At 43.6% G+C, this 16,226-nt stretch overlaps 3 protein-coding genes across 3 annotated transcripts; 2 read left to right on the plus strand and 1 right to left on the minus strand.

Moving 5' to 3' along the window:
* On the plus strand, positions 1–3,762 carry pecr (peroxisomal trans-2-enoyl-CoA reductase). Its single transcript, XM_085805040.1, has 8 exons — positions 1–189; positions 812–945; positions 1,044–1,209; positions 2,466–2,547; positions 2,642–2,738; positions 2,823–2,933; positions 3,233–3,344; positions 3,445–3,762. The coding sequence occupies exons 1-8, from the start codon at positions 78–80 to the stop codon at positions 3,525–3,527; spliced, it is 897 nt and encodes a 298-aa protein (XP_085661166.1). The 5' UTR covers positions 1–77; the 3' UTR covers positions 3,528–3,762.
* Positions 3,763–4,404: 642 nt separating this feature from the next.
* On the plus strand, positions 4,405–6,611 carry ndufb3 (NADH:ubiquinone oxidoreductase subunit B3). The gene is made up of 3 exons (XM_085805042.1): positions 4,405–4,481; positions 6,162–6,290; positions 6,379–6,611. The coding sequence occupies exons 2-3, from the start codon at positions 6,163–6,165 to the stop codon at positions 6,527–6,529; spliced, it is 279 nt and encodes a 92-aa protein (XP_085661168.1). The 5' UTR covers positions 4,405–4,481; position 6,162; the 3' UTR covers positions 6,530–6,611.
* LOC146971061 (UDP-glucuronosyltransferase 1A1-like) lies at positions 6,568–13,616 on the minus strand. Its single transcript, XM_085805041.1, has 9 exons — positions 12,892–13,616; positions 9,368–9,431; positions 9,146–9,294; positions 8,668–8,795; positions 8,444–8,537; positions 8,209–8,334; positions 7,417–7,504; positions 7,107–7,326; positions 6,568–7,003 (listed from the first exon to the last, which is right to left on the minus strand). The coding sequence occupies exons 1-9, from the start codon at positions 13,414–13,416 to the stop codon at positions 6,733–6,735; spliced, it is 1,665 nt and encodes a 554-aa protein (XP_085661167.1). The 5' UTR covers positions 13,417–13,616; the 3' UTR covers positions 6,568–6,732.
* Between the last annotated feature and the right edge of the window lie 2,610 nt (positions 13,617–16,226).

Below are 16,226 nucleotides of genomic sequence, written 5' to 3' on the forward strand. Positions count from 1 at the left end.
TCATCTGCCGTAAACCTCCCAGCAGAGGGCGTAGTGTCGTAACTCCCAACTCCACTCAACAGCACCAAGAAACAAGTATGGCGGCTTCCAGTGTTTTCAGACCGGGACTGTTCAACCACAAAGTTGCAGTTGTGACGGGAGGAGGCTCCGGTATCGGTAAAGCCATCTCTGCAGAGCTGCTGGAGCTGGGTGAGTGGTGCTACTGTGTCAGACCAGAGACAGGGTGTTGTGATCCACAGAGCTGACCGAGGGACCACTGCAGTCTGATGAACTTTGCCACACATAGAGTGTAGAGTCCGACCAGTGAAGAGCTACACATTGGACACTGTTATTCATGTGGAGGCGCAACTATCAACATGAACTATATAAAGTGTAACAGACACTAGGCCTGAACAGTTGAAAAATTGTAGAAAAAGCCACAGCCAAATGCAATGTCCAAATCAGGAGCTGATTTTTATTTTTATTTTTTTGTAAAAGTTAAAATATATATTATGCATACAGCATTTCATAGCATATTCTCCAGGTGACATAATTAACCATCTTTTTATTTGGTTTATTAAAAAAAACAAATAAATATTTTATATTTATTTAGAGAAAATGAAAATAGCAATATTTGACAAAATAATTGCAATAGCCTACTATTATTTCTGCATTCTCTTCAATGCCTAAATTTCACACATTACAGATCTGCTTAAATATGGAGAGCTTAGCGGCGAGTTTATTCCTAGTAATCACCATATAACTGTATAATAACTCATTAATGAGAAGTTGTTGCATGTGATGGTGAACTGAGTGCGTGGCGTCTCTTCAGGCTGCAGTGTGGTGATCGCCAGTAGAAAGCCAGAGAAGCTGGAGGCAGCAGCTCAGGAGATGAGACAAAAAATCCCTCCCTCCAGCCCTGCACGTGTCACTCCTCTGCCGTGCAACATCCGCAATGAGGATGAGGTTGGCTTACACACACATACAGCCTCTGAAACAGCTTCATATTGACAGAGCTAATGCATAACCATATGATTATATTGTGTCATCTCCCTGTGCTGCAGGTGAAGAATCTAGTGTCCACAGTGCTGAAGCAGTATGGCCGGATAGATTTCCTGGTAAACAACGGAGGAGGTCAGTTCAGCAGCCCAGCAGAGCACATGTCCTCCAAAGGCTGGAAGGCCGTGATAGACACCAACCTGACCGGGACCTTTCACTGCTGCAAGGAGGGTGAGCTGCAGACAGAGGCGTTGCAACAGGGCAGGCAGCCCAGGCAATTGCCTATAGGGCCCTATGCTGGAATGGGGCCCCCAGAGACGGCTGACATTGGTCCATATCGGTGACAAACTGATGTTGTCACTGGCTGTCTACATCGAATGTTGTGCCTAGTCAACTCAGTATCATATATAAAAATGTAACCACCCTAGCGACATAGCAACAACAAGCAAGCGAGTGAATATGTACATTCACTGAGCGAATGTTTTGAAAATAAAATATATATTTCTCGCTAGAAATGTAATCAAAAGAACATTTTATGCAGAAACTACCTCAAAATATTGATTTTTTTCCACTAAAAATGGTAGATATATTTGCTATGTTTTTTGTTCTCACGTCCAAAACCTTGAAAGTCACGTGACTTGGACGCAAAAAAAATAGAAAAAAAAATGTAACAGTCATACAATTTAAGAGCCGTTATTGTAAACCCTCTATGTTTTTGTACTTTGGACCAACATAGCCACGGTAAGTTTTATATGAGACTGGGTTGGCATAGTATGCAGAATTGAATCATCAATGGTTTGGGATTTTTGGATTCATTAACAGTTAATGTTTGTTGTCCCGGTTGGGGGTGGGGGCCTCCAAGTTACCTCTTGCCTGGGGCCTCCAGAGTGTCTAGAAACGCCCCTGTGTGCAGACAGACAACACTGGTGAATAGGCGCGTTTCCACTGCAGGAACTTCGGGGTAATTTTACGGGGCCAGCCCCGTTGGTGCATATCTCCACTGCAGGAACCTCCCCCACAGGGCCATTTACAGGAACTTTTACGGGGGCCAACACACCTCCACACACTGGGGATCCCTCACGCCGCAAAACAATGCCGTGAAAAGTAAAAAAAAAAAAAAAAAAAACTCAAGCAGGATTACAATCAACCGCCATGTGCACAAACACACAAACCAGAAACGCTGCTACCGCCTCAGTTCCTTCCATCCTTCTTCGTTGTTTTTGTGTTGTTATGATTTTTGTGACCCGCCTGGGTGACGTCACGGTCGAAACTGTCGCACAGCGATTAAGCGGCGATCGAAACTCATGACGTCGCCGAGGGGTCCTACTCTGCAGTGGAGACACGGCCACTGAGAGGGCCGAGTGAGAGGACGGTTCCTGTAGAAGTTCCCACCCCCTCCCTTTACCAGGAACTCCTGCAGTGGAAACGCGGCTCATGATGTTAGAAGTCCTCTGTGTGACTGAGTCCTCTGGTCCTCTCTCTCACAGTCCACGCTGCATGGATGAAACAGCATGGAGGCGTGATCGTCAACATCATCGCTGACATGTGGAAGGGCTTCCCAGGCATGGCGTAAGCAATCAATCGCCTCCTCCCAAATTCACACACAAATTTCCAAACTCGCTCTTTTCCCTGAGGCTGAAGCTCTGTCTGCTCTCTCTGACAGTCACACAGGAGCAGCGAGGGCAGCGGTGGATAACTTGACAAAGAGTCTGGCCATCGAGTGGGCACACTCTGGAGTCAGAGTCAACGCTGTAGCACCGGTACGTACAAGTCATAATTTAGTGCATAATCAGTTTTTGTGTGTCATTAGGTAATTTAAAGACGATGACTTTGTCTGGTTGTAGGGTACGATCTTTTCCAAAACAGCCATGGAGAACTACAAGGAGTTTGGACCAAAGCTCTTCAAGATGTCTGTTCCATTCAGCCCTGCAAAGAGACTGGGAGTACCTGAAGAGGTGCGTGAAAATTTTGCATGCAATTTAGTAACACTCACAATGTGAACTGAAGCTTTATTATACCTCCATGATGGAGGCAGTGTGTTTTCAAGTGGTCTCTGTCTCGTTCTCGTGAACTCTGGATCTCTGTGATTTCTTCAAATTTGGTTCAATTATTTATTTGATTTGGGAAAACTGATTTAAAGGCCAGTTGATTTATTTCTTCATTAATGACAACACACTGCTAATAACTGGTGTGAGACAGAATAAGGTCTGACAGGCATGAGTGACTCTCTCTATTTTATTATTTCTGCGCTCAGATCTCATCAGTTGTGTGTTTCCTGCTCTCTCCGGCCGCCTCCTACATCTCTGGAGCCACACTGAGGGTAGACGCAGGGCAGAGTCTGTACCACTCCATTTGGGAGATACCCAGTATGTTGACTTTCCTGATATATGCACATATTCACACTTTGGTTTTTGCAGTGTTTGATGTTCTAACTTCCTCTGTGTGTGTGTGTGTGTTTGTCTCCAGACCACAGTTCATGGCCTGAGGCTCCAGAGGGGGAGAACCTGGATGCTCTCAAGGATCTGCTCAAACCACAGAGCAAACTCTGATGCAGTCTGTGACAAAGTCTGAGCCTAATACATAAACACAGGCCAATAAGTATCATGAATGTTGAGCTGTACAAACCACACAGGTCATATTGACAGATCACCATGGTGCCCTGGTTATTAGACGGTTGGATTTATTTTTCCAATCATGTACGACAAGTGATTGTATGTAATTAACAGTGACATCTGTATGATTCGTTTCCTGGACATTAATGTATGACATTAACTGTTGACATGTGTGAAGAGTTTTTTTTTTTTTGTTAAATCTCTCTCTCTCTCTCTCTCTCTCTCTCTCTCTCTCTCTCTCTCTCTCTCTCTCATAATTTGTATAGTACTTTGAAAATTCAAGATTTGGTGCCTGGATGATTCATATGGATTCAGCAACAACAACAGATCATTTGACATTGAGTGACATTGTGTCTTTTATGATATGTAACAAATTATACTTTTAAATCTTGATGTGACATGTTAAGAAACATATTTGTATAACTTCATTTTTCTTTAATGCTAAGGGGATCACAGCAATTAAGCTCTTTGTTATTATAGTGGAGTCAAACTTTGGATAATAAAATAAATAAAATATTTTTGTCATCAAATTTTAAGCATGAGAATGCACTGTTAGTTTCAAACAGTGGACAGGGTTGATGGTGAAAATATAGTTTTATTAAAACTGAGTTTTGTTATCATTTTTAGCTGTCCTGATATGCTCAGGTATGGATTAGAAATAATAGTACATGATTAATATAGTGTGTAATTTAGTAATGTTTGAGCAGATACTGTCTTACAGTGGGCAAAAAGCGCAAATGTTGATCCATTTTTTAATGTGCACAGGAGAAAACTGTCCGAACGAACTCTGAGAATTTTGGCCCGAATGCGCTGCCGTAGTTTTGCCATAACACGTTTCTATCTGTCGCAAAGCTCAGTGTAGCAGCAACAGAGGTCACAACAAACCGACAGGTACGATGTGTTTCTTCTTATAAACATTCTTATTCATGACATATTTTGTCGCTTTGTGCCACTGGGTTGAAACACTAACTTAACCCATATGAAGCTGTAAGCTGTAAACGTTAATTGTGAGAGAACCGAGTTAGCGTAATGCTATTATGCTAACTGAGGAAACGCTGCCTGTCTCGCAACACACGAGTGTGTTTGCACAAATATCACTGCGATAATCATATCCCATGTTTTAGTTCGACAGTTTAGCTAAATAATCAATGACAGTGATCGGTTTTAGACAGCCAGTGAATGATAAGGTTATATGTGTGTGTCAATAATGTACCGGTGAAACAGCACTGAACTTCATCAGGGTGAATGTCATGTTGTTTCATTGTACATTTATTAGGAAAATTGCTTTTTTAACGTACAAAAACAAGATACATCAGCGCAGTACCACAGATTTAATAACAGTCACTGGTTCAACAATACTAAAACAGATCAATCATTACAAATTCCTTTGTTTATAAAAGTGGTTATTTCAGCTTCAATGCAGACGCTTGAATTCACAGACAGATTGTTGTGAAACAATGTTAAGGTAATTGGCATTTATTTATTTATCAATTGGGTTTGGTCCAACTGAAACTGAGGTTAAGGTGACACACAAAACTTTGTTCACCAAATCTTTGTTTTTATATTAAGAATGAAACCAAAGATACGTCTTTTGGTGGTGTAATCTTTAGTAAGTTTCAGATAATGATACAGATGGCGAAACAGTTGAAATATTATTCACATAGAAAAAAACACTTTTGGCTGAAATGTAAAAATAAAACAAATGTGAACCTCTTGTAATCATTCGGTCTTCTGAATTAGCCAGTCATAAAATGTGATCTGATATCCATGTCACAAAGTCACAAAAGTAGATTAACAGATAATAACACACAAATAGTGGCAAGTAGCTGTGGATCAGTAGTGCACAATTTTCAGAGAGAATTTTGAACCAGACAGACCACACCTGACATTCACATTCAAAGCCTCTTTGCTGTGTGAAGCTTTGGTCTGTGACTGGGTTCTGACTGGTCCAGTGAAGCCATTCTGTGGTAGATTTGCTTGATTTACTAGATTTACTGGTGTTTATTGGCCTTGTCTTGCTGCATCCCTCAGTTTCTTCTGAGTGTCAGCAGGTGGCGGTAATCAGGATTGACTCTGATAAATGTAGGAAGTCATTTTCCCATTGATGGTGTCAAACTGTCAAGGCACAGAGGCAGTAAAGACCCAATTAAAGACATTTGATTAATAATAATTTGTGTTACTATGCAGTGCCCTTTTCATTAGACAGAGTTGAAAACTCCTGACTCCAATAATCTTTTATATTGCTGTTATTAGCACCAGGTTTATACACTGTGAGTGTTTGAATACACTCATTACAGACAAATATAGTTGACTTGAATACACTCATTACAGACATAGTTGACATGAATAGGCTACAGGTAACTCCAAAAGCTGCACATGTTTTTTTCCACTGTCTCCTGTATTTTCTCTTTGTTTGAAGTCTGACAAACATTTTCAGTTATCCTGACTCTAATCACATCTGCATGTCACAAATTAGAAAAATAAACATGAGGGGCACAAAATGAACTAAATGCTAATAAACATTACAACATGCTGGCAACATGAAACATGTTTGTGTGTAAATATTTTCAGTATGGGAGGTGACCACGGCCACAGCAAGCTGTCCATGCCAGACTGGCGGCAGTGGAAGACTCAGGGAACACCAATGGAGTTCACACAGCAGAGGTTGGCAGCCAGGGGCCTCAAGGACCCATGGGCACGGTCAGTCATTTAATCATCATGAGAGTTTTCTGACTTCATTTTATATAAGTATTTGACTCCTGACACTTTCTCCTTTGTCACTCTGCAGTAATGAGGCATGGAGATACTCAGGCGGCTTCGCCCGCGCTGTGACTCTGTCAGATGTTCTGCTGAAAGGATTCAAGTGGGGCTTTGCTGCCTTTACTGTTGCCCTGGCTGTGGAGTACGTCATGTTCCCACCAAAGAAGGGTGGTCACTAATAATCATTGTCCCTCAAGACCATAATGGAGTATGATAATATTGTGTATTTTCAGTTTATTAAATGTTGTTTTGATCTCTAAATGGCATCGCTTATTCTTTTTACACCCTCCCTTTAAATCATCACCAGCGTTTTTGACTTGTTCATTGTTGTTTTCATCTCAGTCATACTGAGATGAAGGTGCAGATGTAGCACCGTGCTAGGCTAGTCCTGTTTTCTCTTCTTGATCAGTTTCCACAAACATAGCTTCATGCATTTCACTGTCAGAATGAAAACAACCAGAAGCACCGTGGCCAGCAGCGCTATTACATCCAGACACGAATATTGGATCCAGTTGAGGTCAACACCAGCAGATTTAAGATGTTTTGCTCCTTTGTGGCGCATCACATATTCTGTCCAGTACACTGACAGGTCGAGTGGCTCAACTGGCCGGTCTCTATGGAGAGTCGACAGCTTCTGCACATTTTCTTTATACCTGGAAACACAAACGACCAGGTGAGTTCATGAATACAACACCGACATATGAAAGAAGATCTAAAGCTGACAACCACGTTGGGAATGACCCTCTGACTCCTCACCTGATGTCATGTAGGACCTCATTCAGTCCCTGAAGGAGACTTTCTGTTGTGATGGAAAAAATGTCCAACAACACTCCTGCTCCTTTATTCACCAACCTCTCTGCATTGTCGTACTGATCCGCCCCCAGCGGCACCATCACCATGGGAACAGCGTGACACAGTCCCTCATAGAGACCGTGTGAGCCAGCATGAGTGATGAAAGCCCGAGCTCCAGAATGTGCTAACAAACAAGCATGCACAAAGTTAGTTAGGTTGTCAGTTCCTGCTAAATGTGACTGACTGACATGATACATGAAGTAGACACACAGACCTAGCAGGTCGTTCTGAGGCACCCACGCCATCATCTTCACATTATCTGGAACATTGTCAGGAGCCTGCCCAGTGTATCTCCATATCACCTTTCAAAAGAAGGTCATTTAGAGCAGTGGTTCTCAACTGGTGGGTCGGGACCCAAAAGTGGGTCGCGGACCCGTTCTGGATGGGTCGCGGACAGCTTGTCAAAAAAGTAAATAATATTTAATGCACATCTGATGTTGGACATGTCTTTTATTTTGAAAAATAACTTATATTGAAAGGCACGCGTCACGTGAACACATGCAGTTGTAATGGTCCTCCTCAGTTTCTTATTATTTGCTCTGAATGCAAAGATATCAGTTTCTTATTAATGTGGCCTGAATGCAGTGAATCTTGTTTTGTTTTGTGGGTCTTTATTTTGTGCAATTTGATATTTATTCACTTTTGTGAACATGCTCTGAATGCAGAGATGCATTAGAAGTCAAATATATCATTTTGTTGGTCTCCATTTTGTGCAGTTTGATATTTTTTTATTCACTTTCGTACATGCAGTTGTCATGGTCCTCCTCAGTTTCATTCATGTGCCCTGAAATGCACTTTGCTCAATAAAGAGCAAAATTAGTTTTTTTTAAAGGCTTAAAAAAAAAATCTTGGTTTGAATTCTATAAAAGTGGGTCGCGACTTAACGACCATGGGAAAATGTGGGTCCCAGAGTGAGACTAGTTGAGAACCCCTGATTTAGAGGATTCTTCGTTGTGTTTTATGACCAGTATTAATATTTATGTTTATACCGTATATATTCCTTTACCTTCTGTGGAATCTGTCTGAAAGCCTCTAGGAAGATGACAGTTGTCTCTTCTGGCATATCTGACACCATCGTGCCCAGAGTGAAGACCACAAACCCATGCTCTCCTGACACCCAGGACTCCAAATCCTGAAAAAAACACAAACCTGATGTAGAGGGCGATGCTAAAGTGATGGAGAGGTGAAATAAAACTAAAATGTTGATGGGTTTTCAGGTCAGAAACACTCGGAGCTGTTACCTCAGGCAGAGGATTTCTCACATTGCAGTTGATGCCACCAACTTGAACCATGTTCGGCATCAGAGGGCGTGGATATTCTAGTACCAAGTCAGTTCTATTGAAACACAGCATCACAAGATATATTTAAATGTGAAAAAAGAGACTTTTTATGTTTAAGGGAATGAAATAGTGTCTGCTGTGTGCTCTTCTCTCAAATATCAACAAATAACCTTTGTACATGTTACCTCAGCAGCCAGATAGCAGAGTCTGACAGCACCTCAGCTACGCCCACCTCCTCTCCCAGGAACTGATAGGCCATTTGATCAAAGCGCCAGGAAAACAGCATAGAGAGTGGTGGCTCTAGTAACGCTACCTGTGGAGAGGTCAGAGGTATCACAGCACAATTAACAAATGCCAAAATTAATGCTTGATTTTAGTTTTATGTGTTAAATTTTAACCATGCTTAACTGAGGTCTTCATGACATTTAGTACAGATTTAACTGGATCATTATGAACTACATGGCTGAATGTGCACTAAAGCTCAGCGCTATGTTTAGCTAGGCAAGCTGTGTGTCAGTGCCAATATCTCAGAAATACTTGATTTCTCCAGAGTGTGAAATAAGAAAATAAGAGGGATTAGTTTGACAAACTCGGAATTGTGATGTACTTGATAATGGGCACGTTGTATGATACAATAACATATCCATCCTTCATTGTGCTCACCAAAGTGTTGACAACTCTCTGCTTGAAGCTCATTTTATCTGTGTATCCAGTGAAATAGCGAGGCACATAAGAGGGAGGGGAGGGGCAGCCTGCAGATCTGAAGTCCGTGGAAAATGGAATACCTCTCAGCAAATTGACAGTGGGGATACCTGGGGGTGATTTAGCAGAGACAGGTGAGGAGATGTACAAGCATGAAGATAATTGTGGTGTTTCAGAACTCACCTAATTTCCGAGCTATTAATGAACCTGTGGGAATCATGGGGTCTGTCAACATGGCATCAAAGCCCTGCAGTGAAAGAGACAGAATGAGTGATAGGAAAATAGAGGGGTCTCAGTTTGTCAGTGGTTTTCATCACAAGTCATCAGTTAAGAGTAACAAGTACCGGTACATTTAGTTAAGTAATGCATTGATTAGGACTGAGTTCTGTAATGGTAAATTATGCAGTAATATTACACACAACAACTCAGAAGATTTATCCTGTGACCCCTTAGAGATACACCACTGGAGTCTTCTTCGTCACAAAGGGCAGCCCTGCAGGAGTCTAACATGGATGAGGAACAGGTCTGACTTACTGCCTGCAATGTGAACCAAGCTCCCACTCCAGTCGTACAGACACCATACAGTAGGCAATGTTGCATGTCAACCAAGACAGCCCCACAACAAGCAGAGACTTGAGGTACTCAGGGTGGATCTCATCCACCCCCGGTGCCTTGCCACTGAGGAACTTCCAAACTACCTCAGTGATTTCAGCTTGGGTTATGGATTAATCAACCCCTGGGTCCTCAACCTATGCTTCCTCTACAGAAGGTGTGTCAGTGGCATTGCTCCACAAGTATTCCTTCCTATCTGACAATATCCCCAGTTTAAGTCAACAGCTCCCCACCTCCACTGTAAACAGTGTTTGCAGAGAACTGCTTCCCCCTTCTAAGGCGTCGGACAGTTTGCAAGAATTTCTTTGTGGCTTACTGGTAGTCCTCCTCTATGGCCTCCCCAAAGAGTTTTTGGTTCTGCAACCACCTATTGCAGCTGGTACCCTTGTTCAGCTGCTTCAAGAGTCCCACAAGCCAACCAGGCTTGATATGACAACAGCTGCCACGGCAGGCACCAGAAACATTACAGCCACAGCTCAGAACGGCTGCGTCAAGTTGAGAACATGGTCTGTCTATACGGTAGCCAGATGCGCCCGCGCATATACTTGGATACTTACGGTGTTACCCAGAAGCACCTGAGTGTGAGACAGGAAGTTAGTACAGCCGTGTTGCTGTTATACGGTTCGAGAAAAACATTAAAAGCTTGCTGAGGACACGAAAAGGACTCCTTCTCCATCATTTACATAGTCCACTGTAAATGACGGACTCAGTGTCTCCAACCTCCCTCGGGACCTGGTTGAAGTTGAAGACCCCCCTGACAGAGGGTTCTGTCAGACATTCCCAACAGACCCCCACAAGACGTTTGGGTCTGTCAGGTGTGTCCAGCTTTCTCCTCCACCAGCGGTCCAGCTCACCACCAGGTGGTGATCGGGTGACAGCTCAGCCCTGGGTGTCCAAGACATACGGGCGAAGGCCAGATGACACAACCATAAAGTCGATCATTGGTCGAATGGTCAGCACACATGACTCTTACCTGTGTAGTGGTATGAGGCGCCACTGTTGTATTGAACACGGGGTTCTGCTGCACTAGACACTCGTTTTAGCTTGTAGCCAATTGTTGCTCAAGCCTAGAGTATAAAAGTAGGCCGTGTCCCTCTTCCTGACCTCTTGCTTCCTGCCTCTTCGGCCCGCCCACTGACAGGTCGTTGCGTTTGCTGCGTTTGCTGGAGCACAGGTAGGCGCACTTTAGCGTGCTGTTTGTGTACATTGTGAGCGTTGTTTTAATTTAACTCAAACCGTAACTCCTTAATAGATCCGGCATCTCCGCCGCGGTCGAGGCGACATAATGCTACTGCGTGTGGTGCCGGTTGGTGTGTGTGTGTGTGTGTGTGTGTGTGTGTGTGTGTGTGTGTGTGTGTGTGTGTGTTCCGCTCGTATGCGCTGCTACGAGCTCTACCAGGACTTTAAGCCACTCACTTGGACTGCGTGTGTGTTAAGGTAAACAAGGGTTCAAACCCTGCCCGGGCCTTCCTTCGTCCTGCCAACAACAAAAGTACACTCAGGTTCAGACCGGGGAGTCTGTTTCTCCCAGTCACACCCCTCCAGGTAACGCTGTTGCTGCCCATATGGGCGTTGAAGTCCCCCAGTACAATGGAGTCTCCAGTCGAAGCAGCTTCCAGCATCCCTCCCAGGGTCTCCAAGAAGGTCGGGTACTCTACACTGCTGTTTGGTCTATAAGCCGACAGTGCCTAAACCTGCCTTAACCCGCCTTAACCCATCCAAAGGCGAAGGAAGGCGACCCTCTTGGCGGCTGAGGTGGGGAGCTATGAGAAAGCCCACTCCAACTCACTGCCTCTCACTGTGGGAAACTCCAGAGTAGAAGAGAGTCCAGGCTCTCTCAAGGAGTTGGGTTTCAGAGCCCAGATTGTGTGTGGAGGTGAGCTTGACTATCTCTAGCCGGTACCGCTCAACCTCCCGCACTAGCTCAGGCACTCCCTCCCCAGTGAGGTGACATTCAATATCCCCATGGCCAGAATCGTTATCCAGGAATTGTGTTGTTGAGGCCCCCTACAACTGCTGCCCAATCCACAATGCACCAGCCCCTGAACCTTCCTGCAGGTGGTGGCCTACAGATGGCCAGGTCCCATGGGCAAAGACCCAGTCACCATGCCCAACCCCATGCAGGGTGGGGCCCCAGTGACACCAATCTGGGTGATGTAAACGTCCTTGTTTGAATGCTTGTCATAGTGGTCTGACCCATCACCTAGGATCTGTTTGCCCTGGGAGACTCTACCAGGGGTAGCCTGACAAGTCAGACTATATCATTAAAATGTATAGTCTGGCAACGACCGGTAGACCTCGGCTCAATCCAGGGGGCGGGATGAAGGCTGTCTTTCAAACTGCCTCTGCACGCAATAGGGTAGCGCTACAACTAATCAGATCAAAGAGCAGGATGATGTTAGCCTGACAAGCCAATTAAAATGTATGTCGTCATCGCGTTAAGCCCAGCCAACGACTCTCTAAACAGATAGAGCGCTGTGATTGGTGAACACAAACGGTGTTCGAGACTCAAAAAGTTCCTATGGCTCGTTTCTAGACCCACCTACGGAGCAAATATATTTGCTGCCGCTAGGGTGCGTCTAGATTTCTAGGCTATACCAGGGGCATTAAGCCCCCGACAACATAGCTCCTTGGATCATTCGGGTGCTCAAACCCCTCCACCACGACAAGGTGGTGGTCCACTGGAGTAATTTACCGAACTGTAGAAAACGTGGTGAAACGTGCACACTGGTGCAAAATGTCACTCAAAGGAGTGATTTCCTGCAGATCAAGCATTTGCACAAGCATGATTTTGGCTGCAAGATTTCCATTTTCAGCTGAGTAATCATACATTTACTTTGGTGCATGTTGTGAATATTTCTTCTACTAAGCAGAATATACTGCCCAAATTCAGCAGCTGCACTGTTTTATCCACAGGGTCATAAACACTTTACACTACAGGGCAATCAAACACAGCAACAGCCAAAGAACTATCTGGAGTAGTCGAACTCGAGACCCAATAAATGTCACACAATTCAGAACAAAGTACAAGGCTGTTGTTTTGCATTTTCAAAGCCGATCATGGTGTTGTGTTCAGTTTCTGTGTTTGCACTCACCTGCTGTGCCAGATGTGAGATGAGACTGTCGTTGAAGAGCAGACTCTCTGCGGTGGTGTGGATGAACTCTGTAATTTTCAGAATCTGTGAGAATCGTTTCTGAATCCTCACCATGAATGACTGTGAAGACATTTGCATAATGTCTTTGTGCATGGACATGAAAGAGTCAAATTGAGTCTTGTCATAAGGTACAGGAAAGGTCACAATGTCATAGTATTTCCCAGGACCCATCCGCATGTTGACCTCTGGAATCACCACGGTGACCCGGTGTCCACGGCGACCCATTTCTTGGACAATGGCCTTAATACCCACCCAGTGACTCCCATCCATGGGTACCACCAGCAAGTTACCCAAGAAAGAAGAAGAAGTGGTGTCATATGCAGGACTGGTGACTCCAGCCTCCTCTGTCTGTGTCTTCTCTGGTCTGGACTTTTCTGTGGCAGACTGCCGCAGCTCATCTGCAGCACCATTCACCGCCATGTCCACATTCAGCAGCAGAAACACAAACACTGCTGCTTTCCACATTGTTCTACTTTCCTCGATGTCAACGCCTCACTGAACCCAACACAGCGAAAAAGGAGGGATAAAAATGGATCAAGGAAAATAACACCTACTCTGTGTTGTGAATGTAAACTTGGGCTGCTCTCTCTGGCTTGTTGAAATTCCTCTGTGAGTTAGCAGCGTTGTGTGTGTGTGTTCAAAGTCCAGACTTTGACAAGTCTGACAATCATGGCTCTCAGCACCTGGCGGTAACAGATATGGGACTGTTTGTAGTTTAGTTACTGTTTGATTTTAATTATTATTATCCCACTATGAAATCACACACACACGCACGCACGCACACACACACCTACACACACACGCACGCACGCACACACACACGCACGCACACACACCTACACACATAGCACGCACGCACACACACAGCTATAGGAAATAGGTGAAAGGTTCAGTGGTGGAAAGTATGTTGTGAGACTGTAGTAGCCTATTAGTCCTACTTTTGGCAGTGGGTCCTAATCATGAAAATTCATTGAAATCCAAAATGACATCTCTGTGTCAAAGCATGGTGATTTGCTGACAGTGGTCCAGTTTCAGCTAATTTCATTTTTACATCATTTGAACATTAATCCATGTATGTTCAGGGATGGTTCCCAAAATGACACTCTATGATGTCACAAATGAGATGTACTGTTGAGGCCTGCCTCTTTACCTGCACTTAATTATCATGACCTCCTCATTATACACTTTAAAATGGAAAAAATATATAATTCATGAAAGTCTCAAAAAGTATCCTGAGACATGATGCCATTCCTTCTATGGCAGATTTTTCCCCACTCTGAACTCTGGACCAGAGCAAACTCTGAGTCTTCACATCAGAAGGAAACTGATTTATATTTATGTTCCATTCAGATCCACTTTGATGTTTAGGGTCATTGTCTTGCATCACTCAGGGTCTTCTGAGGATCAACAGATGGAGATTCACCCTGACATCCCGACTGACTCTTGAATAAATCTGGAAATTATTTTTCCCATTGATGGTGTCAAACTGTCCAGACCCAGAGGCAGTAAAGTCCCAATTCATGATGCTACCTCTGCTGGACTTCGCCTCTGGGATAAGTGATTTTATGATGGTATCCTGTGCACTTTCAACCTTTCACATTGCTTTCTCTTCTTCTCAAACAATGTAACTGTAGTGTCCTAGGATTTCCCCAGTAGGGGTGTAATATCAACATCCTTCATTTTCATTTCATTTCATTTATTGTTTATTTGCCGAGGACAATGCACATTAATGAACAATTTAACGCCGTGGCGTCATGTAAGTGTGCCGGATTTAGCTCAAAGCTAGCTTCCTTTATAGTTGGTCTGGGGTCGACTAATAAATATTTAAACTCACTGTATTTTCTCTTTGATTGAACGATGATAAAAACAAAAAAATGTCAATGAACTCTGACTCAGTGGAAGACTGGGGGAAAGGCACCGGAGTTCACACAGAACATCATTGTCCCTTAAGACCATCATGGAGTATGATAATATTGTGTTCTATTTTCTGTTCATTAATGACATTTTGATCTCTAAGTGGCATCGCTTATTCACCGTCCCTTTAAATCATCAGTGTTTTTGATTTCATGTAAGTAATTGTAAGTGTTGAGTTTTTTCTATTTGTGACAGTTGAGGGTCCTGTCACTATGCCTCCAATTAATCATGCGCCCTGGTTAGCGTGCATGACTCTTACCTAGGAGTCTGGGGTTCGAAGCCTAGGGTGACCAGGTGTCCGGCTTTAGGCCGGACAGTCCGGATTTTCAATGCCTTGTCCGGCGTCCGGCGCAGCCTCAAGCCGGACGCTTATTTGTCCTCCTTTTTGGAGTTGCACCTGAACGCAACGCTGCATATCGTCCAATGGTGTAAGACTTTCGGTTAAAAAAAAAAGCTTGGTTAAAAATGATTGGCTAAAAGCGGTGTCACTCGATTTCTCATTGGTTGAAAATGTAAACAAGCCGCCCCCTGTTTCCGTGTGCTAGCTGTGTCTCTCATCTCATTAACTGAATGTTAACAAGCCGAAAAAACGGACCTCATTCAATGCCGAATGGTCAAAAGAGCGCACGCTTGTGAGCAAAAGTAGCAAAGACGATTTGCATGCGTATTGCACACTTTGTTGTGTTAGCACACAATGAAAAGCGGCCATTGCAAGGCATCACGCCGGTGTTTTTTTCCCCTTTTTTTTCCCTGAGCTGCTGCAGCAGGTGAAGGTGGATTTTGCTGAGGGCTGAGGCCGTATTGAAGAACAGGATACTGAGGACAGGGACTTAAATCAGTTAAAATACAGGTGGACTGCAGCTGCACACACACACATACATAAACACAAATACACTGCAGACATGTCCCCAAAGGACTGAATCACTGTGGAATACACTGTGGACTTTTCAGTTCAATATTCACCTGTTTTGGTGTTTTTTTTCTTACTGTCTTTTGTTGTTTTCATAAAAAAAAGTTCTATATGCTTATTAATATTAAGTGGAATGTGTATTTGTGGCCTGAAATTTTTTTCCGGCACATGTACCACATTGGACAAAAGTGTCTGTGTCAGACATAAAGGTTAAGGCCATAAATGTTCTGCTTTGTGGCACTGCACTTTGCAAAACAGATGTAGGCTATTGAATAAATACAAATACTGTGAACAAATACTTTTCGCCTTCTCAGGAATATTTTTTCCTCTTCTGTTACACATACATGATATCATAGATAAATTGTCTTGTGTTGAACAGAGTATCTCAGAATCATTGTATCATGATACCATCGTTATCATGTACAAAATTGTATTGTTGTGGGGAGTACAC

Source organism: Trachurus japonicus, chromosome 17 (genome assembly GCF_045865225.1).
Source record: "Trachurus japonicus isolate A0001 chromosome 17, Traja_1.0".
Classification (NCBI taxonomy): domain Eukaryota; kingdom Metazoa; phylum Chordata; class Actinopteri; order Carangiformes; family Carangidae; genus Trachurus; species Trachurus japonicus.